The sequence below is a fragment of the Corylus avellana genome, chromosome ca1, assembly GCF_901000735.1.
Source record: "Corylus avellana chromosome ca1, CavTom2PMs-1.0".
NCBI lineage: Eukaryota > Viridiplantae > Streptophyta > Magnoliopsida > Fagales > Betulaceae > Corylus > Corylus avellana.
In genome coordinates this window covers 35,812,472-35,831,691 of record NC_081541.1, presented here as the reverse complement: position 1 = coordinate 35,831,691, position 19,220 = coordinate 35,812,472, and the positions used below count along the sequence as shown (strand labels likewise).

General features: G+C 36.8%; 1 protein-coding gene across 1 annotated transcript; it reads left to right on the top strand.

Annotated features, from left to right (window-relative positions):
- Positions 1 to 4,052: 4,052 nt before the first annotated feature.
- Positions 4,053 to 16,914, top strand: LOC132177277 (ankyrin repeat domain-containing protein 2B). The gene is made up of 9 exons (XM_059589537.1): positions 4,053 to 4,173; positions 4,272 to 4,313; positions 6,375 to 6,616; positions 8,697 to 8,909; positions 9,015 to 9,163; positions 9,273 to 9,441; positions 11,113 to 11,205; positions 16,327 to 16,466; positions 16,599 to 16,914. The coding sequence occupies exons 2-9, from the start codon at positions 4,280 to 4,282 to the stop codon at positions 16,696 to 16,698; spliced, it is 1,140 nt and encodes a 379-aa protein (XP_059445520.1). The 5' UTR covers positions 4,053 to 4,173; positions 4,272 to 4,279; the 3' UTR covers positions 16,699 to 16,914.
- The last annotated feature ends 2,306 nt before the right edge of the window (positions 16,915 to 19,220 follow it).

Genomic DNA, 19,220 nt, shown 5'->3' with positions numbered 1-19,220 from the left:
TTTCGTATTTTTTTCGAGTAGCTTGGAAAGTCCGACATTTATCTCATTTAGATTATTTGGGCTGAAAATCAGACATTATGGCTCGTGTTTTTTTTTGCTTTCCTACCTCCTATAAGAACCCATGCTACCGTTAGCATGAATGAAATTTTGCATTTTTGTGATCCGGAAGAATTGAAAATTCGAATTTATTTTTTGAGTAGCTCGAAAAGACCGATATTTAACTCATTCAGATTGTTTCGGCCGAAAATTGGACATTCGGGCTTGTGTTTTTTCTTACTTTCCTACCTCCCAGAAGAACGCTTGCTACTGTAAGCATAAATGAAATTTCGCATTTTCGTGACTCGGAACGAACAAAAATTTGAATTTCTTTTTTTGACTAACTCGGAAAGTCCGATATCTATCTCATTCAAATTGTTTCGGCTGAAAATTGGACATTCGAGCTCATGTTTTTTCTTGCGTTCCTACTTCCGACAAGAACGCATGCTACCGTAAGCATGAACGAAATTTCACATTTTCGTGGCCCGTAACGACCAAAAATTTGAATTTATTTTTTTGACTAGCTGGAAAAGTCCGATATTTATCTCATTCTTATTGTTTTGACCGAAAATCGGACATTCGGACTGGTGTTTTTTCGTGTTTTCCTACCTCCGACAAGAACGCTTTCTACCGTAAGTATGAATGAAATTTCACATTTTCGTGAGCCGGAAATTCGAGTTTCTTTTTTTGACTAGCTTGGAAAGTCCAATATTTATCTCATTCATATTGTTTTGGCCGAAAATCGGACATTTGAGCTCGTGTTTTTCTTGCCTTCCTACCTCCGAGAAGAACACATGCTAATGTAAGAATGAATGAAATTTCGAATTTTCGTGACCTAGAATGACCAGAAATTTGAATTTTATTTTATTTTATTATTTTTAGCTCGAAAATTAGGATATTTATCATATTCAGATTGTTTCGGCTGAAATCGGACATTGGGGCTCGTGTTTTTTCTTACTTCCCTACCTCCGACAAGAACGCATGCTACCATAAGCATTAATGAAATTTCGCATTTTTGTGACCGGGAACGATTGGAAATTTGAATTTATTTTTGACTAGCTCGGAAAGTCCGATATTTATGTCATTCAAATTGTTTCGGCTGAAAATCGGACATTCGGGCTCGTGTTTTTTCTTGCTTTCCTACCTCTGACAAGAACGCATGATAACGTAAGCCTGAATTAACTTTCGCATTTTCGTGATCTGGAACGATCGAAAATTTGAATTTCTTTTTTTGACTAGCTTGGAAAGTCTAGTATTTATCTCATTCAGATTGTTTCGGCTGAAAATTGGTCATTTGGGTGCGTGTTTTTTTCTTTCTTTCCTACCTCTGAGAAGAATGCATGCTACCATAAGCATAAATGAAAATTCTCATTTTCGTGACCCAGAACGACCAAAAATTCGAATTTCTTTTCTTTGAGTAGCTTAAAAAGTCCGATATTTATCTCATTCAGATTGTTTAGGCCGAAAATCTGACATTCGGGCTCGTGTTTTTTTCTTTCTTTCCTACCTTCTATATGAACTCATACTATCGTAAGAATGAATGAAATTTTGCATTTTTGTGACCCTAAACTAAGGGTGTCAATGCGAGCGGTTTCGGGCGGTTAAAAACCGCCCGCTAACCGCTAGCCGTTATAACCGCTAACTGCTAACCGTTTAATCACATAACCGTATTAACCGCTAACCGCCTAACCGCTATAACCGCCTAGCGGTTAACGGTTATTGAGTTTACTAACCGTAACCGCTAACCGCTAATCGCCTTTTTATATAATATATTTTTATAATTATAATTATAAAAATATTTATACATATAACATAATCACTTGATCATTAAATCACAATTTTTTTAAAAAAAATAATTAAATCACAATTTGAGTATTAATATATTATCACTATAATTTATATGATTATATCATATAATCACTTGATCATTAAATCACAATTTTTTTTAAAAATAATTAAATCACAATTTGAGTATTAATATATTATCACTATAATTTATATGATTATATCACATGATCAATTGATCATTAAATCATTTGATTATATAATAACAAATTATACATATATAATATGACATAACTCATAAGTATACCAATTTATACTAATACAACAATTAAATATCTAGAGACTTATTTTCAATGTATGTTATAAACTTATAAGTCTATATATGTTAGTCTACATATGCATATGAATAATATAAATGTATAATATCAATACTTAATCATATGATTCAATGACAATTCAAATACTTTATTCAAGATTTCAAGTGAATTATATTATTAATGTACAATGATGATATGATTCGTATATTATCAAATTAAGTAATTGACATTGGATTAAACAATGACCAATTAATGTGTTACTTAAATACAATTTAAGTATTAATGTATTATCATTCTATGTTGTGATAGTTGTCTGAATTCTGAACTTTTTTTTATATGTTGTGTTGATTTTATATATATATATTAAGTTAACCAGTTATGATTTAATATTTAAGGAAATTTTTTTAAAGTACAAGTAAATGTAAATTTTCAGTCAAATATATTTTGATTTTTCAATATGGACTCTTTTTATAGCAATTGGGCCCAAGAAGACAATAAAAATACCAAAAAAAAAAAAAAATGAGGGTAAAAAAAAAGCCCAAAAAAGCCCAATTTTGAAAAAGCGGTTAGTGGGCGGTTATCTATTTCACCGGCGATTAACCGCTAACCGTTAACTGTTAGGCGGTTACGGTTAGCGGTTATTGCCAATAACCGCTAACCATAACCGCCTTGACACCCCTACCCTAAACAACTAGAAATTTGATTTTCTTTTGTTGAGTAGCTCGGAAAGTCCGATATTTATCTCATTCAAATTGTTTCAGCCGAAAATCGGACATTCAAGCTTGTGTTTTTTCTTGCTTTCCTACCTCCTAGAAGAACCCTTGCTACCGTAAGAATGAATGAAATTTCGTATTTTCGTGACCCGGAACGACCGAAAATTCGAATTTCTTTTTTTGAGTAGATTAAAAAGTCTGATATTTATCTCATTCAGATATTTTCGGCAAAAAATCAGACATTCAGGCTCGTGTTTTTTCTTGCTTTCCTACCTCCTATAAGAACGCATGCTATCGTAAGCATGAATGAAATTTTGCATTTTTGTGATTCGGAACAACCTGAAATTCGAACTACCATCTCTCCAAATAGTGTAACGTTATCTCTCCAAATATACCATCTCTCTCACTCTAGGGTTTTTAGAATTGAAGGGGGCAAAAAATAAAGGCTAAGGGGCATAGGGTTCTATTTATAGGCGAGTAAGGGTGTGTAGTTGACCTATGGTGTCCAATTTATTTATTTTTTTAATTATTGCAGACAACGAACGCCTCTTCAATCGTTCAAATCCAATCCAACTTCAAGCGTTCTTCTCCAACTTCGAATCCTAGTTGAATTCTAAATCCAACTTAGAATGTTCTCCTAAATATGAGATTCTTAGAAAGTCGAAAATCTCACACTCTACAAATTGATAACCAGCTTTAATATCCTTAAGTTATAATTAAAGTGTATTTAGTATCTGTTTGGGTGTGCGTTTGAGGGGCCTAAAAGTGTGTTTAACATTTAAAAAGTTCATTTGAAGAAAAAAGTATCCGTTTAGTAAAAAAAATTGAAAACACTTTTAAGGGTTCAAAAAACTCACTAATGGTCAAAATGTATTTTTGGTAAAAACTTAAATATGAAGCTTTTGCTAAAACAATATTTTTATTTAAAAATTCTAATTATCAAACACAATCTCAAACATGCCCTTAATCCTAATTAATATTATAGTATTATATTTGTTCTGCTTCATTCTCATACTTTGGGCCCAAACTTACTGGACAGAATTGCATTCGTTAGGTTTGTACTTGGTCGTTCAATGGCTAGATGATTGCGTAACAGGCCTAGGCAAAATGCAATAGGCAAAAGGGTCATTTAATATCAAGATGAGGATCGGTATGGCCCACCGTTTCGTATGCTTTGTATTGGATTGTGTTGCTCTATGGTACACATATTGGTGGTGGTGAACAAGTCCATCGCATCTTTATATAGGGTTTTGGATCTCTATCTTCTGCTAACAAGCCATCTTCTTTAAATTCAATCAATCGTATCATCCAGAATCACTCAGGTTTGAATTCTCGAGGGTTTTGTTTCTTCTTTTTTCGTTTATCAATATATTATCAAGAGGGCTTACATCCTCGTTTTCACATTCTTGTTTCGATTCAGCTTTTCCTATGGCTTCAAATTTGCCCAAGGATCTTACTGCCGGTGAGCTGCTGCTGTACAACTGCCTTTGTATTTCTTTATATATATATATATTTTGTGTGCGGATATATAGGTACACCGTAGATATACCTCCTCCGCCTTTGAGATTTCTGTATAAGGGAGTTGTATTTGGATCATCATCTTCCCATTTTAGGGTAAAGAGATTTGCGTTACGTACAAGATAGTATAATTGGGTTTTAAGAACTAGGAATGAGTAAATAGTATCTGCATCGCTTGTAATTGTGGTTACGTTTTATTGATCTAACAGAATATCTTCTTTAGAGCCATCTATGGCATATGTTAATAGGCGGGATGGGGTGTTTAATTTGTAAGATTATGATCAGAGAGATTTTTGTTATACGGGTTCCCTCTTGGTCATGCATACACTTCTCTGAGTTGAATCTTAGATTCAAGTTCATAGCCTTCAAGTTTACTTGCAAACACTTGGTGTAATTGCCATAGGATTTTCCAATTATTCAATCTTAACTTATGTTTTCCAGATCATCTACTCCTAGCCATATGATTTGTCTAATATTCATGTTTAATTTTCCAAGCGGCCTAATCCTAGTGAAGACTTAGTTCTAGCAATGGTTGTAGTTCATTATGAGAAATTTGTGGCTGGTGTGAGATAAACTTCGTTACTGTTGGTTCATGCCTGTTACCATTTTTGCATAACACAAACATAATTTCTATTTTTTTCTTTATTAGGTAATGTAGGACTTGAATGCTATTAAAATCACAACTACCCTAATCATTTTTTTTTTCTTTTCCCCTTCTGCATTTCGTGAAATGAGTTGCTAGATCTTCATGATGATAAATATATAAGTTTGCAACTACAAGAGTTCGATGTCTTCTGAAATTTTGCTTTTAAAAGTTGTTTTTAGAAGCTAGGAGCATATTGCACAAATCAATCTAGGTTTTTATGCTATATTGATATTGGCATGCCTTCACAAGATGGAATAATATCTATATAATTTATTATACAATGTGTTGAGGTATAGAGAGAAATTGCAAATGTAGAGGTTTAGCTGGTGAACAATGCCTACTGGGATTTCTTGGTGAGCTTGTTTCAATAAGGCTAAGTTTTTAACGTCCATAGGTTGCTGGCAGCTGAAAAATATGCTCCAAGAATTTCCAGAAGCTTCTAATTTTAGAATTTGGATTGTTAAGGTGTAGAGTTGGAGTGTAAAGAAGGTCAGGGTTATTAAAAGTAGGGATTTGGTGCACAAGATTGTTAGTGTTTGAGAGAAATTACAGCATTGTAAAGGATCAATTTAAAGATGAAAAAGATGGATGAAGTTGCACTACAGTGCATAGAAGGAAATGCCTTATATAGGATTAATATTGCAATAGTCCCTTACAGGCTTCAAGACCCAGTGAAAGTTATTTGAGGCGATCTCTATCAAACTATATGAAAGAGGAATATCTCCCTACTAATGTATAATTGTATAACAGCCAAGGCAAAAGCTTCATTCTATACTTCTCTTTTTATCCTTGCTAATGTATTAAAATTCCTAAATTATTTGGACTCTTATAACCTTTTTGATAAGTAATAATTTATTGAAAATAAAACAGGCAAAGCCCTCATACATGAAATGTATACAAGAGAGACAACCATACTAAAAGCTTCTTAAATCTAAAAGGTTCGAATTGGAAAACAAACACTTATAACTTATATCTCCCTATTCTCAAAACACATTATACCTTGTCCTTTCCTCTACTTTCCTTCCTCAGCCTTCCCGTCTCTCCTCTTATTAAAACATCCAAACAAAGGAATTGATAACTATTTTCTCTCAGATCCTCTATGACCCCTCTTATCCTCTCTTCTCCCGCCAAACTCTCACACATAGTGTAACGGTGAAGGGTTTATTTGGATTTTTCATGGCGATATTCCTGATAGGAAAGATCACGTCATGTTGATGTATATGTGTGTCTTTAAGTGATCTGCTTGAATTGTGTTCTTGTAAAACACCCTATTTATTGGACGTCGTTGGTATTTGCACATTGATTTTTTTAATTTGAGATGTTCATATACTGTTCTCACTTATATCATATGTTCCTTAGATAAAAAATCAGGTTCAACAGAGAATAAAAGTACCAAATCTGAAACATCCTCTGGTGAGGTCCAGTCAGGACAAAGAAGAGCAGCCTCTCCACCGGGAGCTGGGATTCCTGCCAATCCTTTTGATTTATCTGAGACATCCTCTGGGGACGTCCAGTCAGGACAAAGAAGAGCGACCTCTCCACCAGAAGCTGGGATTCCTCCCAATCCTTTTGATTTCTCAGCCATGACTGGCCTGCTTAATGTACAATGTCTTGCATCTTGCTCTTGATTGTTTTAGTTGTTGAATCCAATAAGGTCGTTCAGTTAACAACTCTTGTTGCATTGATATTATTTTTTATTTTTTATTTTTTATTGTGTGAGTTTCATAATGTGAGTATATGGTTCAGTTGTTTTTCAGTAGAGATAATTCTGTATTTATTTTTAGTTTGGTTCTTTTTTTTTGGAAAGAGAATTTGACAATAATTTTAAGTGGGCGAAAAAATTGTTTGCTGAATTTTTGTAATTTGATTTCGTTAAAAAGTTTCGATGATATTACTCTTTTGTGTATTTATTGCTAAAGGTAAACATCCAATTTTTTTTGTTATGGGAGAATTGATACAAATGAATGGTGACCAGTTGGTTTGGGGTAAGTAGCTTTAAGAATAATTGCTCCGTTGACCCAATTGTGCATAGACCTGACCTGTTGGTTAACGTAGTGCAAATAAAAAACTTAGCCCAACCATGTGATGAGGCCCTCCGTTAAAAATCAATCTGCTTAATGTACTTTATCAGTCTTATGTTTAGCATTTTACCATATATTTTTTTGAGTGTGTAAAATTTACTTAACCAATCTATTTGATAAGATCTCATAGTTATCATTACTGGTTTGCGACATCCTTATTGAGTCACTTATTTATTTACTTTCATTGATCACCTGTCTTCTTGACTTGTTGAGATTTTAAAATCATAAGATTCATGCAACATAAATTACTTTCATGTACTAGCAACCTTTGCAACACCCATCAGTATTTGACTGTGAAGTTATATGTAATTTGTACTACAGCCTGTGTTCACTTCTTCCATAGGGTTGAGGATTTTCTTCATCCAATTAATAGAAGTACTTTTATTTGTTTGCTTGTGCAAAAGAGTTTAAATATCTTATATTTGCAAGTCTTAAAGAAGCTTTATTTTGGAGATTTGAATCACATGACAATTGTTTAGCATCTCTGTGGGGGATTAATAGGATATTTTTCCAAATTTATAGTGGGATGGATCAATTGTTGTGTGGTGAAAATATTTAGAAAATTGAACGAAAATGACATGAGACGGATCAGCCATGCTTTATGGTATTCTTTGTATGTTTAGCATTGAAGAAACGTGCACATAGGTGAATTTAGTTCCTTATTAAAGAAAATGTGTGAATGCGTTCAATATTTAATGGGCCAAGTGACCAGAAAAGAATGAATAGCAGTATACATATTGGCATTTATGAGAGGCTGGAGATGGCTGCAGTTGAAGCTAAGATGAGATAAAATGTTAGCTAAGATGATATCCAGATTTGGTCATGTAGATAGGATCAATGTCTGTCCTGTAGAAAGGGGGGCAAGAAAGAAAGGTGATTTCACTGCAGCTAATAGATTCTATAGGGATTGTTTGACGTTGTGATAAAATGTTGTCTTTCATCTAACGAATAATGTAAAAGTGTAAGGTGCCCCCTTGTACACAAAATGTATATAAGAGAAACCACCTACCTAGTAGGAGCAAAAAGAACAAGGAAACAGCTCAAACTACTTTATTGAACTCTACTTGTGTTTCTCTCTATTTTTTCTGTGTGTACGTTGAAACTATTGCTATGCACAAACTTTCAGTTTTATATATTAAATGGGTCAATCTGGACTTGATGAGCCAAGCCACCTCAATATAGGGTTGGGCATTGGCCTGCTTGTGTGTGTTAGATATGTTGATAGGTGGTTGCACTTGGCATGATGGATTGTGGCCTCAAAGTCCAATCAGTCAAGGAAACTGTGTGTTCAGATTGTTGAAAATATGGATTGCATGGTAGGGAAAGAGTATAATGTTGAGCATTACTTTTGAAGTTGATTTTGGAAAGTAACAACTCTAGAATTCGGGAAATTGGAAGAGTTCTTCTAGTTTAAGGTGGTTGCTTTCATGAAATGGCATAACAGGTATATGAATATGACATTTGATGCTTATCCCCAACCCAACGCCCTCCCTCTCCCCTCCCATGTTTTTCTCTGAGTCTGAACTTGATCTTGATTTTTAAAATCGAATTAAAGTCTTCTTTTAGTACTTAAAAAATATGTAATGTGTGAAATACACAGGATCCAAGCATTAAGGATCTAGCTGAACAGATAGCAAGAGATCCCTCATTCAACCAGATGGCAGAGCAGCTCCAGAAGACTTTTCAGGGTGCATCCCTTGAAGAAGGCATCCCGCAGTTTGATACTCAACAATATTACAACACCATGCAACAGGTTATGCAGAATCCCCAATTTATGACCATGGCTGAGCGGCTTGGTAATGCTTTAATGCAGGTATCTATGTTCTTTTGCTTTGTATAAGGTATTCCTTTTTTGTTATTCTTGTCTATGTATTATAAAAGAATGCCATGGCGGATATCAAGTCTTATCACTTCTCAGGATCCATCAATGTCTCATGTGCTTGAAAGCTTTACAAATCCATCAAACAAAGACCAGCTTGAGGAGCGAATGGCACGCATCAAGGAAGATCCATCTCTGAAGCCTATTTTAGAAGAGATAGAGAATGGCGGTCCAGCTGCCATGATGAGGTTGGAAATATTAAGATGCCTTTCCTGCGTTACAGTATGGTGTAGCGGTTGCATTCAATTTGACTCTAAACTTTCATTCTTTAAAGAGGGTTAAATTCTGGTATTGCAGGTACTGGAATGATAAAGAGGTTCTGCAGAAGTTGGGTGAAGCAATGGGTGTTGCAGTTTCAGGAGATGCTGCTACTTCTGCTGAAAATTCTGTGCCAGATGAAGCTGAAGATTTGGGTAATGAGGATGAGTCAATTGTTCATCAAACTGCTAGTGTTGGTGATGTAGAGGTATGGTACTGCACATTTTTGCTCTAATCCCTTTATGTGCTATTTGGTTGGTCATTGGAAGTGCAATCAGAATTGGTCATTTTCAGTAAAAAAAAAAAAAAAAGTTCAAAAATCTTTCTTATAAAGTATCAAAAATTTGACCAAGGGGATTGGGTAAACTGATACACACTCTCTTCCCCCAGTTTTATGAGGAAAGGAGGATTAATTTGAGCTAGAAACGGTTACAACAAATTGAGACACAAATGGATACAACAAATTAACAACTTCCCCTATAAAAAGTATATGACAAATTAAGACAAGTGGATTTATACCATGCCTTCCCATGTTGCTGGGGTAAAATTCTTGGATTGCATAATTCAGCTACATATGAACAATTGGTCATCCTTCTATCCTTGGTGGTGCATGTAAGCGTGTCTATTGTTTGTTATTATTAGAGTTTTGTAGGGCTGGCAATTTGGTTTGATAGGTCGGGTTTGGATTGACTCACTTGACCGGCCAACCTTTTACGGGCTAACCCTGTTAGATGAGGGACAACCCATTTGATAAACAAGTCGCATCAAGTTGACCCGACCCAACCCGCATAACCAATTTAATAAACAAGTCATGTTGAGTTGACCCAAACACGATTTGTTTGAAGGAAACCCTTTGACCTATTTAGGGGGGGGGGGTTAAAATTGTAAAATAATTAAATAAATAATCGACTTTATAAACTAGTCACCCATGGGTCAAGCATGTTGACCCATGATTGACCCGTTTATTAAATGGGTCAAGCAAGTCGACTTGATTATGACCCAATCCCGAATATGCAAACCATAGTCCACTGATTTCGTATTGGGTTTACGGGTTATGTCAAAAATTGACAGCCCTAGAGTTTTGTTCTTCACTCTGAGTTAGGTGTTTTGAGTTTGAGTACGGATTAGAGTTATGGGGTTGTAAAGGTGTTGTTCAATAGAATCCAAAACTTTTGAGATGGTGGTGGAGGGTAGATCTTCTAGGGTTCGAATTCGTGTCTAGGGTTCGAATTCATGAAAGTTGCCGGGGTAATGTTTGATACATGTTCTTGGGTAAGGCTGACAATTGTTGGTTGTTAGCCACCATAGAGGAATGCTACGAGAGATGGGAACGTTGGTGTTTTGGAGATTTTCCAGACTCGGCTCCCTTGTTGTCCTCGCCCAACACTACTCTAACAAGCATTCACATATCTTGATCGTGGAGGAGCACGGAGGAGGTGGACGGAGGGGTCACATCCTTGTGCTGGAAGGGAGAAATGGCTAAGGGTGGAGGACCTTCGCGGCGGAGCTGCACTGGGTTGTTAACCTTATTCCTCCATACATCTTTGAACAACTGCTTTTGTTTTTCCTTTGGCGATTAGTCATTATGATTTCCTTTTATTTATTTTTTTGCTCCTACTTGTTTTCTCTTTTTTGCTTCTATTTGTTATCATGATTTCATTTGACGAATAGTTATAATTATACTTTTGATATTACTTGTAAACAAAATGTGGGTGGGGCTAGGAAGAAACTTCTCAATATCAAACATTCTATATTAGGTGCTTTTGCCTTTCTGTTGAATTTGCCTAATTAAGATGCGGGGAATTTTATTTTATTTTTTTCTAATTTAATTCATTTAAGCTGATTGCTAGAATTGATTTCTTCATTCTATGTCAATTAGGGTTTGAAAAATGCACTAACCTCTGGTGCTGATAAAGATGAAGAAGATTCAGAGGGAAGGACAGCATTGCATTTTGCATGCGGATATGGTGAGGTATGACAATCTCCAGAAGTTCTCTTACTATTTCCCTATTTTCCCATTAGTAAAAACTCTTCTTTTTTTTTTTTTTCTTTTTTTTTTTTTTTTAAATTTTATTTTAAATATCACTTTTTAAAGTTGTGGCATACATATAGGATGGTTAGGCTGTTTTGATATGAGGAAGTGCTAAAATTTTATTATTATTTATTCTCTTGATCATCATTATTATTTCCGTTATTATTATTAGTATTATTATTATCATTATTGGCAAAAGTTCCATTCATGATGGATGGGAAATCTGATGGGTTTGCTTATGTCCTAGATAAGCCCAAAGGTGTCTTTGAGTAAATGTTCATATCATCACCACTTGGGATAGACATTGTGTGGTAACATATTAACATCCCTTTTCACCTGTACCAAGATTATGAGAAATGGCATTCTCAGACTTGCCAAGCAACGGAATGAAATCTTTAACATCCTATTTCATGGAATGAGATTAAGTGGAATGGGATTTTGTTCTACATTGCATACATAGTTTGATTCTTTATTTTGTTCAGGGTGGAATGGGTTGTTCTATGTTACCATTTATTAGGATTTTTTACATGGGTTGGGCTGTTCCTAAGCTTCATAAACGAGATTGGAGGGGCGGGGGGGAGGAATAATACTAAGTACGCCCCAGATATTGAAGGGACTATTATAAATGGTAATCAACACAGTGCATGGCAACAAAACAAAGTATTCATAATGGGAGGCAGGCCCTCCCCAAAGTTCCGTCTAATTCTTTTGCAATTATTTCATTTGGAGAACTTCCTCGAAGTTCCATCTAATTATATATTTATAATTAAACCTTCAACCTGTAATGATTAAGAGAAAAGTGCTAGCCACATCTGCGCTATCATCCCAAAAGGACTAGTTAATTTGGAGCTTTCTTAAAATCATTTATAAATCCCGGTTTCACCTAACAAATAAGCATTTTTCAAGGTACTCCTAGTTTTGTTTTTGCTCACAAGCCCAAGGCTTTGAGGCTGGATTTGAAGAGGTGGAATGAGGAGATGTTTGGCAATATAGGAAGGAATAAGAGAATTCTCCTTGAAGATCTTCAGGGGTTTGATTTGCATGAAGAAAGTATGGCCTTGGATGAGGAGGAGTTAGTGAGGAAGGTGGAGGTGGTTTGAGAATTAGAGAAGCGTACTCTTATGGAGGAAGTGAGTTGGAGGCAAAAATCGAGGGTGTTGTGGTTGAAGGAAGGTGATAAGTGCACTAAATTCTTTCACTCCATAGCCAACTCTAATAGAAGGCATAATGCTATTGATACACTTATGATTGGAGACAGCCCTTCTTCTAATCAGACAGAGATCAGTGAGCACATTGTAGAGTTCTATCAAAAGCTCTTTTCTGAGCAATGCAGGTGGAGGCTGAGGGTGGATGGTAGACCCTTGGACTCCATTTCGGAGGTTGAGGCTGGATGGTTGGAGACTTTGAAGAGGAAGAGGTTAGGAAGGTAGTGTCAAAGATGAATGGCGACAAGGCGTCGGGTTCATGATGGGTTTTCTATGGCCTTCTTCCAAGTTTGTAGGGATGTTCTAAGGGTGGACATTATGAAGGTGTTTGGGGATTTTCATGCAGGAGGGATGCTCGAAAAGAGCCTCAATCACTTATTCCAAAGATTCCAGGTGCTATTGACCTCAAAGATTTTCGCTTGATTACCCTGTTGGGAGGCATCTACAAAATCATTGCGAAGGTGTTAACAAACAGATTGAAGATAGTGTTGGATAAAATTATCTCCAAATTGCAGAGTGCCTTCATTAAGGGTAGGCAAATTCTAGATCCTATTTTGATTTCTAATGAATGCCTTGATAGTAGGTTGAGGTCGGGGGAGCCAGGGGTGATTTGTAAGATGGATCTAGAAAAAGCTTATAATCATGTGAATTGGGATTTTCTGTTATATTTGCTTAGGAAGTGTGGTTTTGGGGGGAAATGGTGCTCTTGGATTGAACATTGCATTTCTTCGGTGCGATTTTTGATTTTGGTTAATGGTTCCCCTAATGTTTTTTTAGTAGCTCCAGGGGATTGAGACAAAGGGGACCCCCGTTCTCCTTTGTTGTTCGTCTTTGTGATAGAGGTTCTGAGCAAGATGATCTCAGCGGCGGTGCACGGGGGACTGCTAGAAGGATTGAAAGTTGGTAATGCTTCTTTCTCACATCTTTTGTTTGCCGATGACACCTTGATCTTTTGCAATGCTATGGCCAGCCAGTTGCGTTATTTGCGGAGCGTGTTTTTGCTGTTTGAAGCTGCTTCCAGGCTGAAGGTAAACCTGGCTAAGTCGATTTTAATTCCGGTCGGGAATGTGGAGGAAGTGGGTACGTTAGCTGGTATTTTAGGATGCGGGGTTGCATCTTTGCTAGTGAAGTATCTCGGTCTTCCATTGGGAGCCTCTTATAAGGCCAAGCATATTTGGGATGGTGTTATTGAGAAGCTAGAATACAGGTTGGCTAGCTGAAAAATGATGTATTTATCGAAGGGTGGTAGGGTCACCCTCATCAAGAGTACCCTGGCTAATTTGCCCGCTTATTATTTTTCTCTATTTCCTATCCTGGAGAGTGTTGCTAAGCACATTGATAAGCTACAACGCAAATTTCTATGGAATGGTATCGGCGAAGAGTTCAAGTTTCACTTGGTAAATTGGGTGAAGGTTTGCACTCCAATCAAGGAGGGAGGGTTGGGTATCAGAAATTTAATGGTGTTCAACCGTGCACTTTTATCGAAATGGTTGTGGCGCTACGGGATTGAGAGAGATGCTTGGTGGAGAGTGGCAGTAGATTTGAAGTATGGGAGCTTATGGGGCGGGTGGTGCTCTTTTGAGCCTGGAGGAGCTTATGGGGTGGGGTTGTGGAAGAATATCAGGAAAGGGTAAGAGAGTCTCAAAGGCTTTACTAGACATGTGGTGGGGGATGGAACAAGGATTAGCTTTTGGTATGACTTGTGGTGTGGAGATTCAGTTCTCAAGGTAGCCTTTCCAGTTTTATATGGAATTGCTTGTGAAAAGAATGCTTCAGTTGCGGCTAATATGGAGATGTTGGGAGGTTCAAATCAATGGAATGTGAGTTTCACTAGAGAGGCACATGATTGGGAGTTGGAAGTCTTTGCGTCCTTTTTGCAGGTGTTGCATTCAATCAAAGTGAGACAAGGTGTGAAGATAGATTGTGGTGGATTTCTTCCAAAAGAGGTCTATTCAAGGTTAAGGCCCTCTTTTATTATTTGGCTTGCAATGAGGGTAGGAGATTCCCTTGGAAGAGTGTGTGGCGGACACAAGCTCCTACGAGAGCGGCTTTTTTTGTTTGGTTGGCGACTCTAGGCAAAATTCTGACCTTGGATAATCTCAGGAAGCGTTACGTCATTGTGATAAATAGGTGTTGCATGTGCAAGAGGAGTGAGGAGATGGTGGATCATCTCCTTCTTCATTGTGAGGTTACTTATGCTCTGTGGTATGCCATCTTTAGTCGCTTTGGGATGGCCTGGGTGATGCCTAGACGGGTATTTGATTTGCTAGCCTATTGGTGGTCTTTTGGAAGGCGGAGGAGTGCTGTGGTGTGGAAGATGGTGCCTACATGTCTTTTTTGGCCTTTATGGCAGGAAATGAACAATAGGTGCTTTGAGGACTTGGAGAGGTCTTTGGAGGACATTTTATCCTCTTGTTTTCGCACTATGTATCTTTGGACTATGGCACATCTGTTCCCATTGTCGATTAGTTATGATGATTTTCTTGCTCGCTTTTCTTTTTCTAGTTAAGTGATCTTTTGTATACTCCTTGTGTACCTTAGGGCGCTTTACGCTTTTAATAAGACTGATTATTACTTATCAAAATAAATAAATAAGCAATGTCGGGTTTAACACCCATGAGCATTTATTATAAACTACCCACTCTATGTGGGCTACTCATCTCTTCTCAATATGAGACTGGAGTGTTACAAACTCACCTCCTCCCCCTTACACCCTTAACGTTCTCGTCAGGATCACGTCATGTGGTGCTAACAGTCCACATTGCACATCACTAGGTGACTGATGCCATTTGAAATGACCCAAGGAAAAGCACTAGTTATATTTGCGTTATCACTCAAAAATAACTGGTCAATTTGGAGTTTCCCTAGAATCACTTATAAAATTCAGTTTCATCGAGTAAGTAAGCTATGTGAGACTTAGCACCCATTAGCATCTATTATAAACTACCCACTCTATATGGGCTACTCATCTCTTCCCAATATGGGACTGAAGTGTTACACAGCTTCCCTTCTAACCATTCAAATGTTGCACCCAAATTTTCATGTTTAATAAGTGGATGGTGTTATTTCAGCAGTGTTATTGCTTGCTTCTACACCAATCATATTAAGTTTGCCACACCTTCGCAAGTTATGCCCTGGTGTACATTTTCCCATTGTTGTTAAAATGCCAAACTTTGAACCTCAGGCTTGCTTAAGCTGTTTTTGATGCCATGGCGAAGCTGATTATGCTGGGCATTCCCGAGGAAATCTAGGACTTTATGTAGCTGGTTGCCTAATCAGAGAAGAATAAACATAGTTGGGCAGATTCTCCCTTTACTTTGATGTGTGTGCACTAATAATGTGGCTGAACTATGGGCATCATTCTGATGTTATGACCATTTGAACCGAGACAGCATTAGTAGCTTGTACTAAACAGCACCCTTGCACAACCAGCCATAGCAGCCTTTGGTAGTTTAAGGTTGGAACCGTTGAGCTATGACACAAAGAATTTGCTTATTGTTGCTTGCTTCTGTATCAAAGTGGGCACAATTGGTGTCTGGAGTTCAGTTAGCTCACCAGATGGTGTCTCTGTCAAAGTTAAACCTTGTTCATTCCCCAGCCTGACCCAACCCTTTGGGCTTTAGCAGTACTCTTTTAAGCCTCCTCGGTGAATAATTGCTTGCATAATCAGGGCTGTAAGATACTGCTTTATCTTGTGTGGGCATAGGTGCTCTTTGTAAAAATTCTACGCCGTTTAGACGGCACCAATTCAATTCTTCAAGAAATTAGATGAAGTAATTGGGATCATGAAATGGGTTTTTGAATTTTCTCTAAGAAATTGGCCAAGTTTGAGCAGATGCACTTGATTTTATTTCAGGTGAAGTGTGCTCAGGTCCTACTTGAGGCTGGAGCAACGGTGGATGCTTTGGACAAGAATAAAAATACTGCACTTCATTATGCAGCTGGTTATGGAAGGAAGGAGTGCGTTGCACTGCTGCTGGATAATGGTGCAGCTGTGTAAGTCAAAAGCTTATTAATTAATCTTTACCCATCCATCACCTAAGCGCTGATTTTTGTAAAAAAAAAAAATGGCTAGTCACTCAATGTGTACCTTTTAATTTTTCAATTTTTTTTCTTCCCTTTCTGCAGGACTCTCCAGAACTTAGATGGAAAGACTCCCATTGATGTCGCCAAGCTAAACAACCAACACGAGGTGCTGAAGCTGCTTGAGAAGGATGCATTTCTGTAACTTATGTAGGCATGGTGGCATACATATGTTCTGATTCTTGCATGTCATAGGCCTTTTATTGTGCGTTAGACCAATTTGCTTTGATCGGCATGAGGATGTAGTCACCACAACTTGATGCATTGTCTATACTATATTTACTCTGATTGCCACATTGCATGAATTTCTTAGTAACATAAACGACCTTCCATGGCGTAGCCCTATATGTGGGATTTAACATGTGCTGCATCTCCCGCCTCTGTTGCTTTTAACTGAGCTTAACCCCTACAAACAAAAAGGAAGAAAATAAAAATATGAGGAAATTAGTACTTTAGGTGCCGCAGGTGGCTTGTTCCAGCTACCTTTTCGACCAAAACCCATTACCAGAGTCAGAATTTACGCATTTTGGAGCCTCGGTAGGTCTGATTTTCTAGAGAAAATTGAAGTCTTGAGAAAATCTAATGGGACTAGATGAAGTAGAAGGGAAGCAAGTGCGAATAATCCTTTTGGAACCTTCACATGTTTTAGTGGACTTTGCTTAATTGAGCAAGTAGAGCGGAGGGATTGAGCTCGTTGGGGAAATTAAAATTCTCTTCACCCTCTAGCGTGGACGCTTAACTCACGGAGAGAGCTTGATCACAAACACAAAATCACTGGCTTGATCACAATTACAAACACGGGCATCGGTGTGAGAAATTTTTCTTTGGGTCTTGCTTCATCCCTTCTTTTTCTTCTCACAGTTCACTAGATTCGGCTTGCAAAGCCACAAACTGCGTTGTCTTCTCCTTCAGTTTCGGCTTCAGGGTCGTCGATGAAATCGCTGCATACGGTTATGAAGAGGAAGAGGCTGGCAAGGCTTGCAATTCCGGTGGCGTTGTTGGGTTTTCTAGCTACAACGGAGGAGAGGGAGATGGGTAATGAGGATTACAAGAAAAGGAGAAGAGTGGCTATGGAGGATCTGGTTTTGGGTTTAACGTTATGGTGTGTTATTGCTGCCCTTAACGTTCTGGTTTTGGAGTCCGGCAGTGAGTCCGGTTTTGGGTTGGATGATTCAGTGTTTTGTGTTTATTCTATTTAGTGAAATAAGTTGAGGTGTCAAAATTGTAGTAGATGCTGTAAATGAGTGGATTTACATCACTTCCTAATTGAAGTTATTTTCAAACATGTTAAACACAAACTTGGTTCTATTAGCATTTAGCATCAACAAAAGATATAAAAGTACTAACCCATTTTCGAAATTCTTAACCCTTGTAACGTGTATTTAAGTACTGTTTATGGTAAGAAAAAAAAAAAAAAAAAAAAAGTACTGTTTATGGTAAAGAAACTAGATTTTTAAATTGAAAACTCCCATGGATGAATTTATCCTTCCTCTTAAGTAAAAATACTACATTTACTGTTATGAAACTAGAAATATGGTTAAGCATATTAAGATATAAGATATACAGAAGAAAAACCATGCTTAAAACAAACAAGGAGGTAGGATTTAGCCTCTTACCTCAAGGGAAGGAGCCTCCCACCAAAGAAACCCTCTCCCTCTAGGGCTTGCTATGAGAAAATATGACAAAATGGGACCTACAGTATATCTTAGGTCCCCGTAAAAAAGACTCCATACAAGCTTAGGACAAAACTTTAAAATTTTCCAAATGCGCTTCGATCATTTAAAGTTGGATCTTGAACATTCATAGAGAACATGCTTCAATCATTCGAAGTTGAATTTTAAACGTTCGAAGGCAGCATAATTTCTTTTTAATACTTTGCATGTTTAATTGCTAGGAACTTTTTGCTCGAGTGAGTTATCTTTCAAATATGTTGTTAAAATATTTAAAAGTTCTCGAATTTTAATAAAACCAATTATTTATTTATTATTAAAATAGACGTTTTTAGGTAGGGTGTTACACTTGTTTGATACTGTATCTTTAACTTGTCTTGTAATGAGTTTTGAGAGTTCTTTTATATAACCTCTTTTTTCAATAAAAAAACAAAGGTTGATACAATTAACAAATACAACGAAAGTGGGATGTGAATGTAATATGTAACATTGCTCTACTCATAAAATATTTTTCCTTGAATGTATGTGGTTGAGAATATTTATTTAATATCATTTTTTTTTCTTCTTCCATTTATTTTCTCCTTTTAAAACAAAAACATTAAAAACAACTCAAAATACAAAATACTCATAAAACACTCAAAATTACTGCACTTTTTATGTTACATCAAAATATTAAAAAAAAAAAAAAACAAAAAAAACAAAACAAAACATGACAGATCCAAAATCCATTGACAATTTCTTTGGGCTTTTCCTTCTTCTTGGGTGCTCTCTAACGAGCTGTCCTCTAACACAATCTAAGAAACAAGGATTAGAAGCTTGCTGAGATCCGGCAAATGATAGCTTTGATACTTAAGTCAGTAAGATTGTAAGGCAAAGAGAACTCTCTTAAGTTATAAAGTGATTAATACTTGGATATAAATTGATGGTGACGATGGGAGTTTACCTTCCTTCTTATACTTATGTTTACTTGGCCGGGTAGATCAGAGCATATGCACTC

Bases quoted from the DNA above. Each gene is read 5' to 3' on its own strand.
- LOC132177277 (XM_059589537.1), top strand. From the start codon at position 4,280: ATGGCTTCAAATTTGCCCAAGGATCTTACTGCCG. The intron at 8,910-9,014 runs GTATCTATGTTC...ATCACTTCTCAG, and splicing joins TTGGTAATGCTTTAATGCAG to GATCCATCAATGTCTCATGT. The intron at 16,467-16,598 runs GTAAGTCAAAAG...CCCTTTCTGCAG, and splicing joins CTGGATAATGGTGCAGCTGT to GACTCTCCAGAACTTAGATG.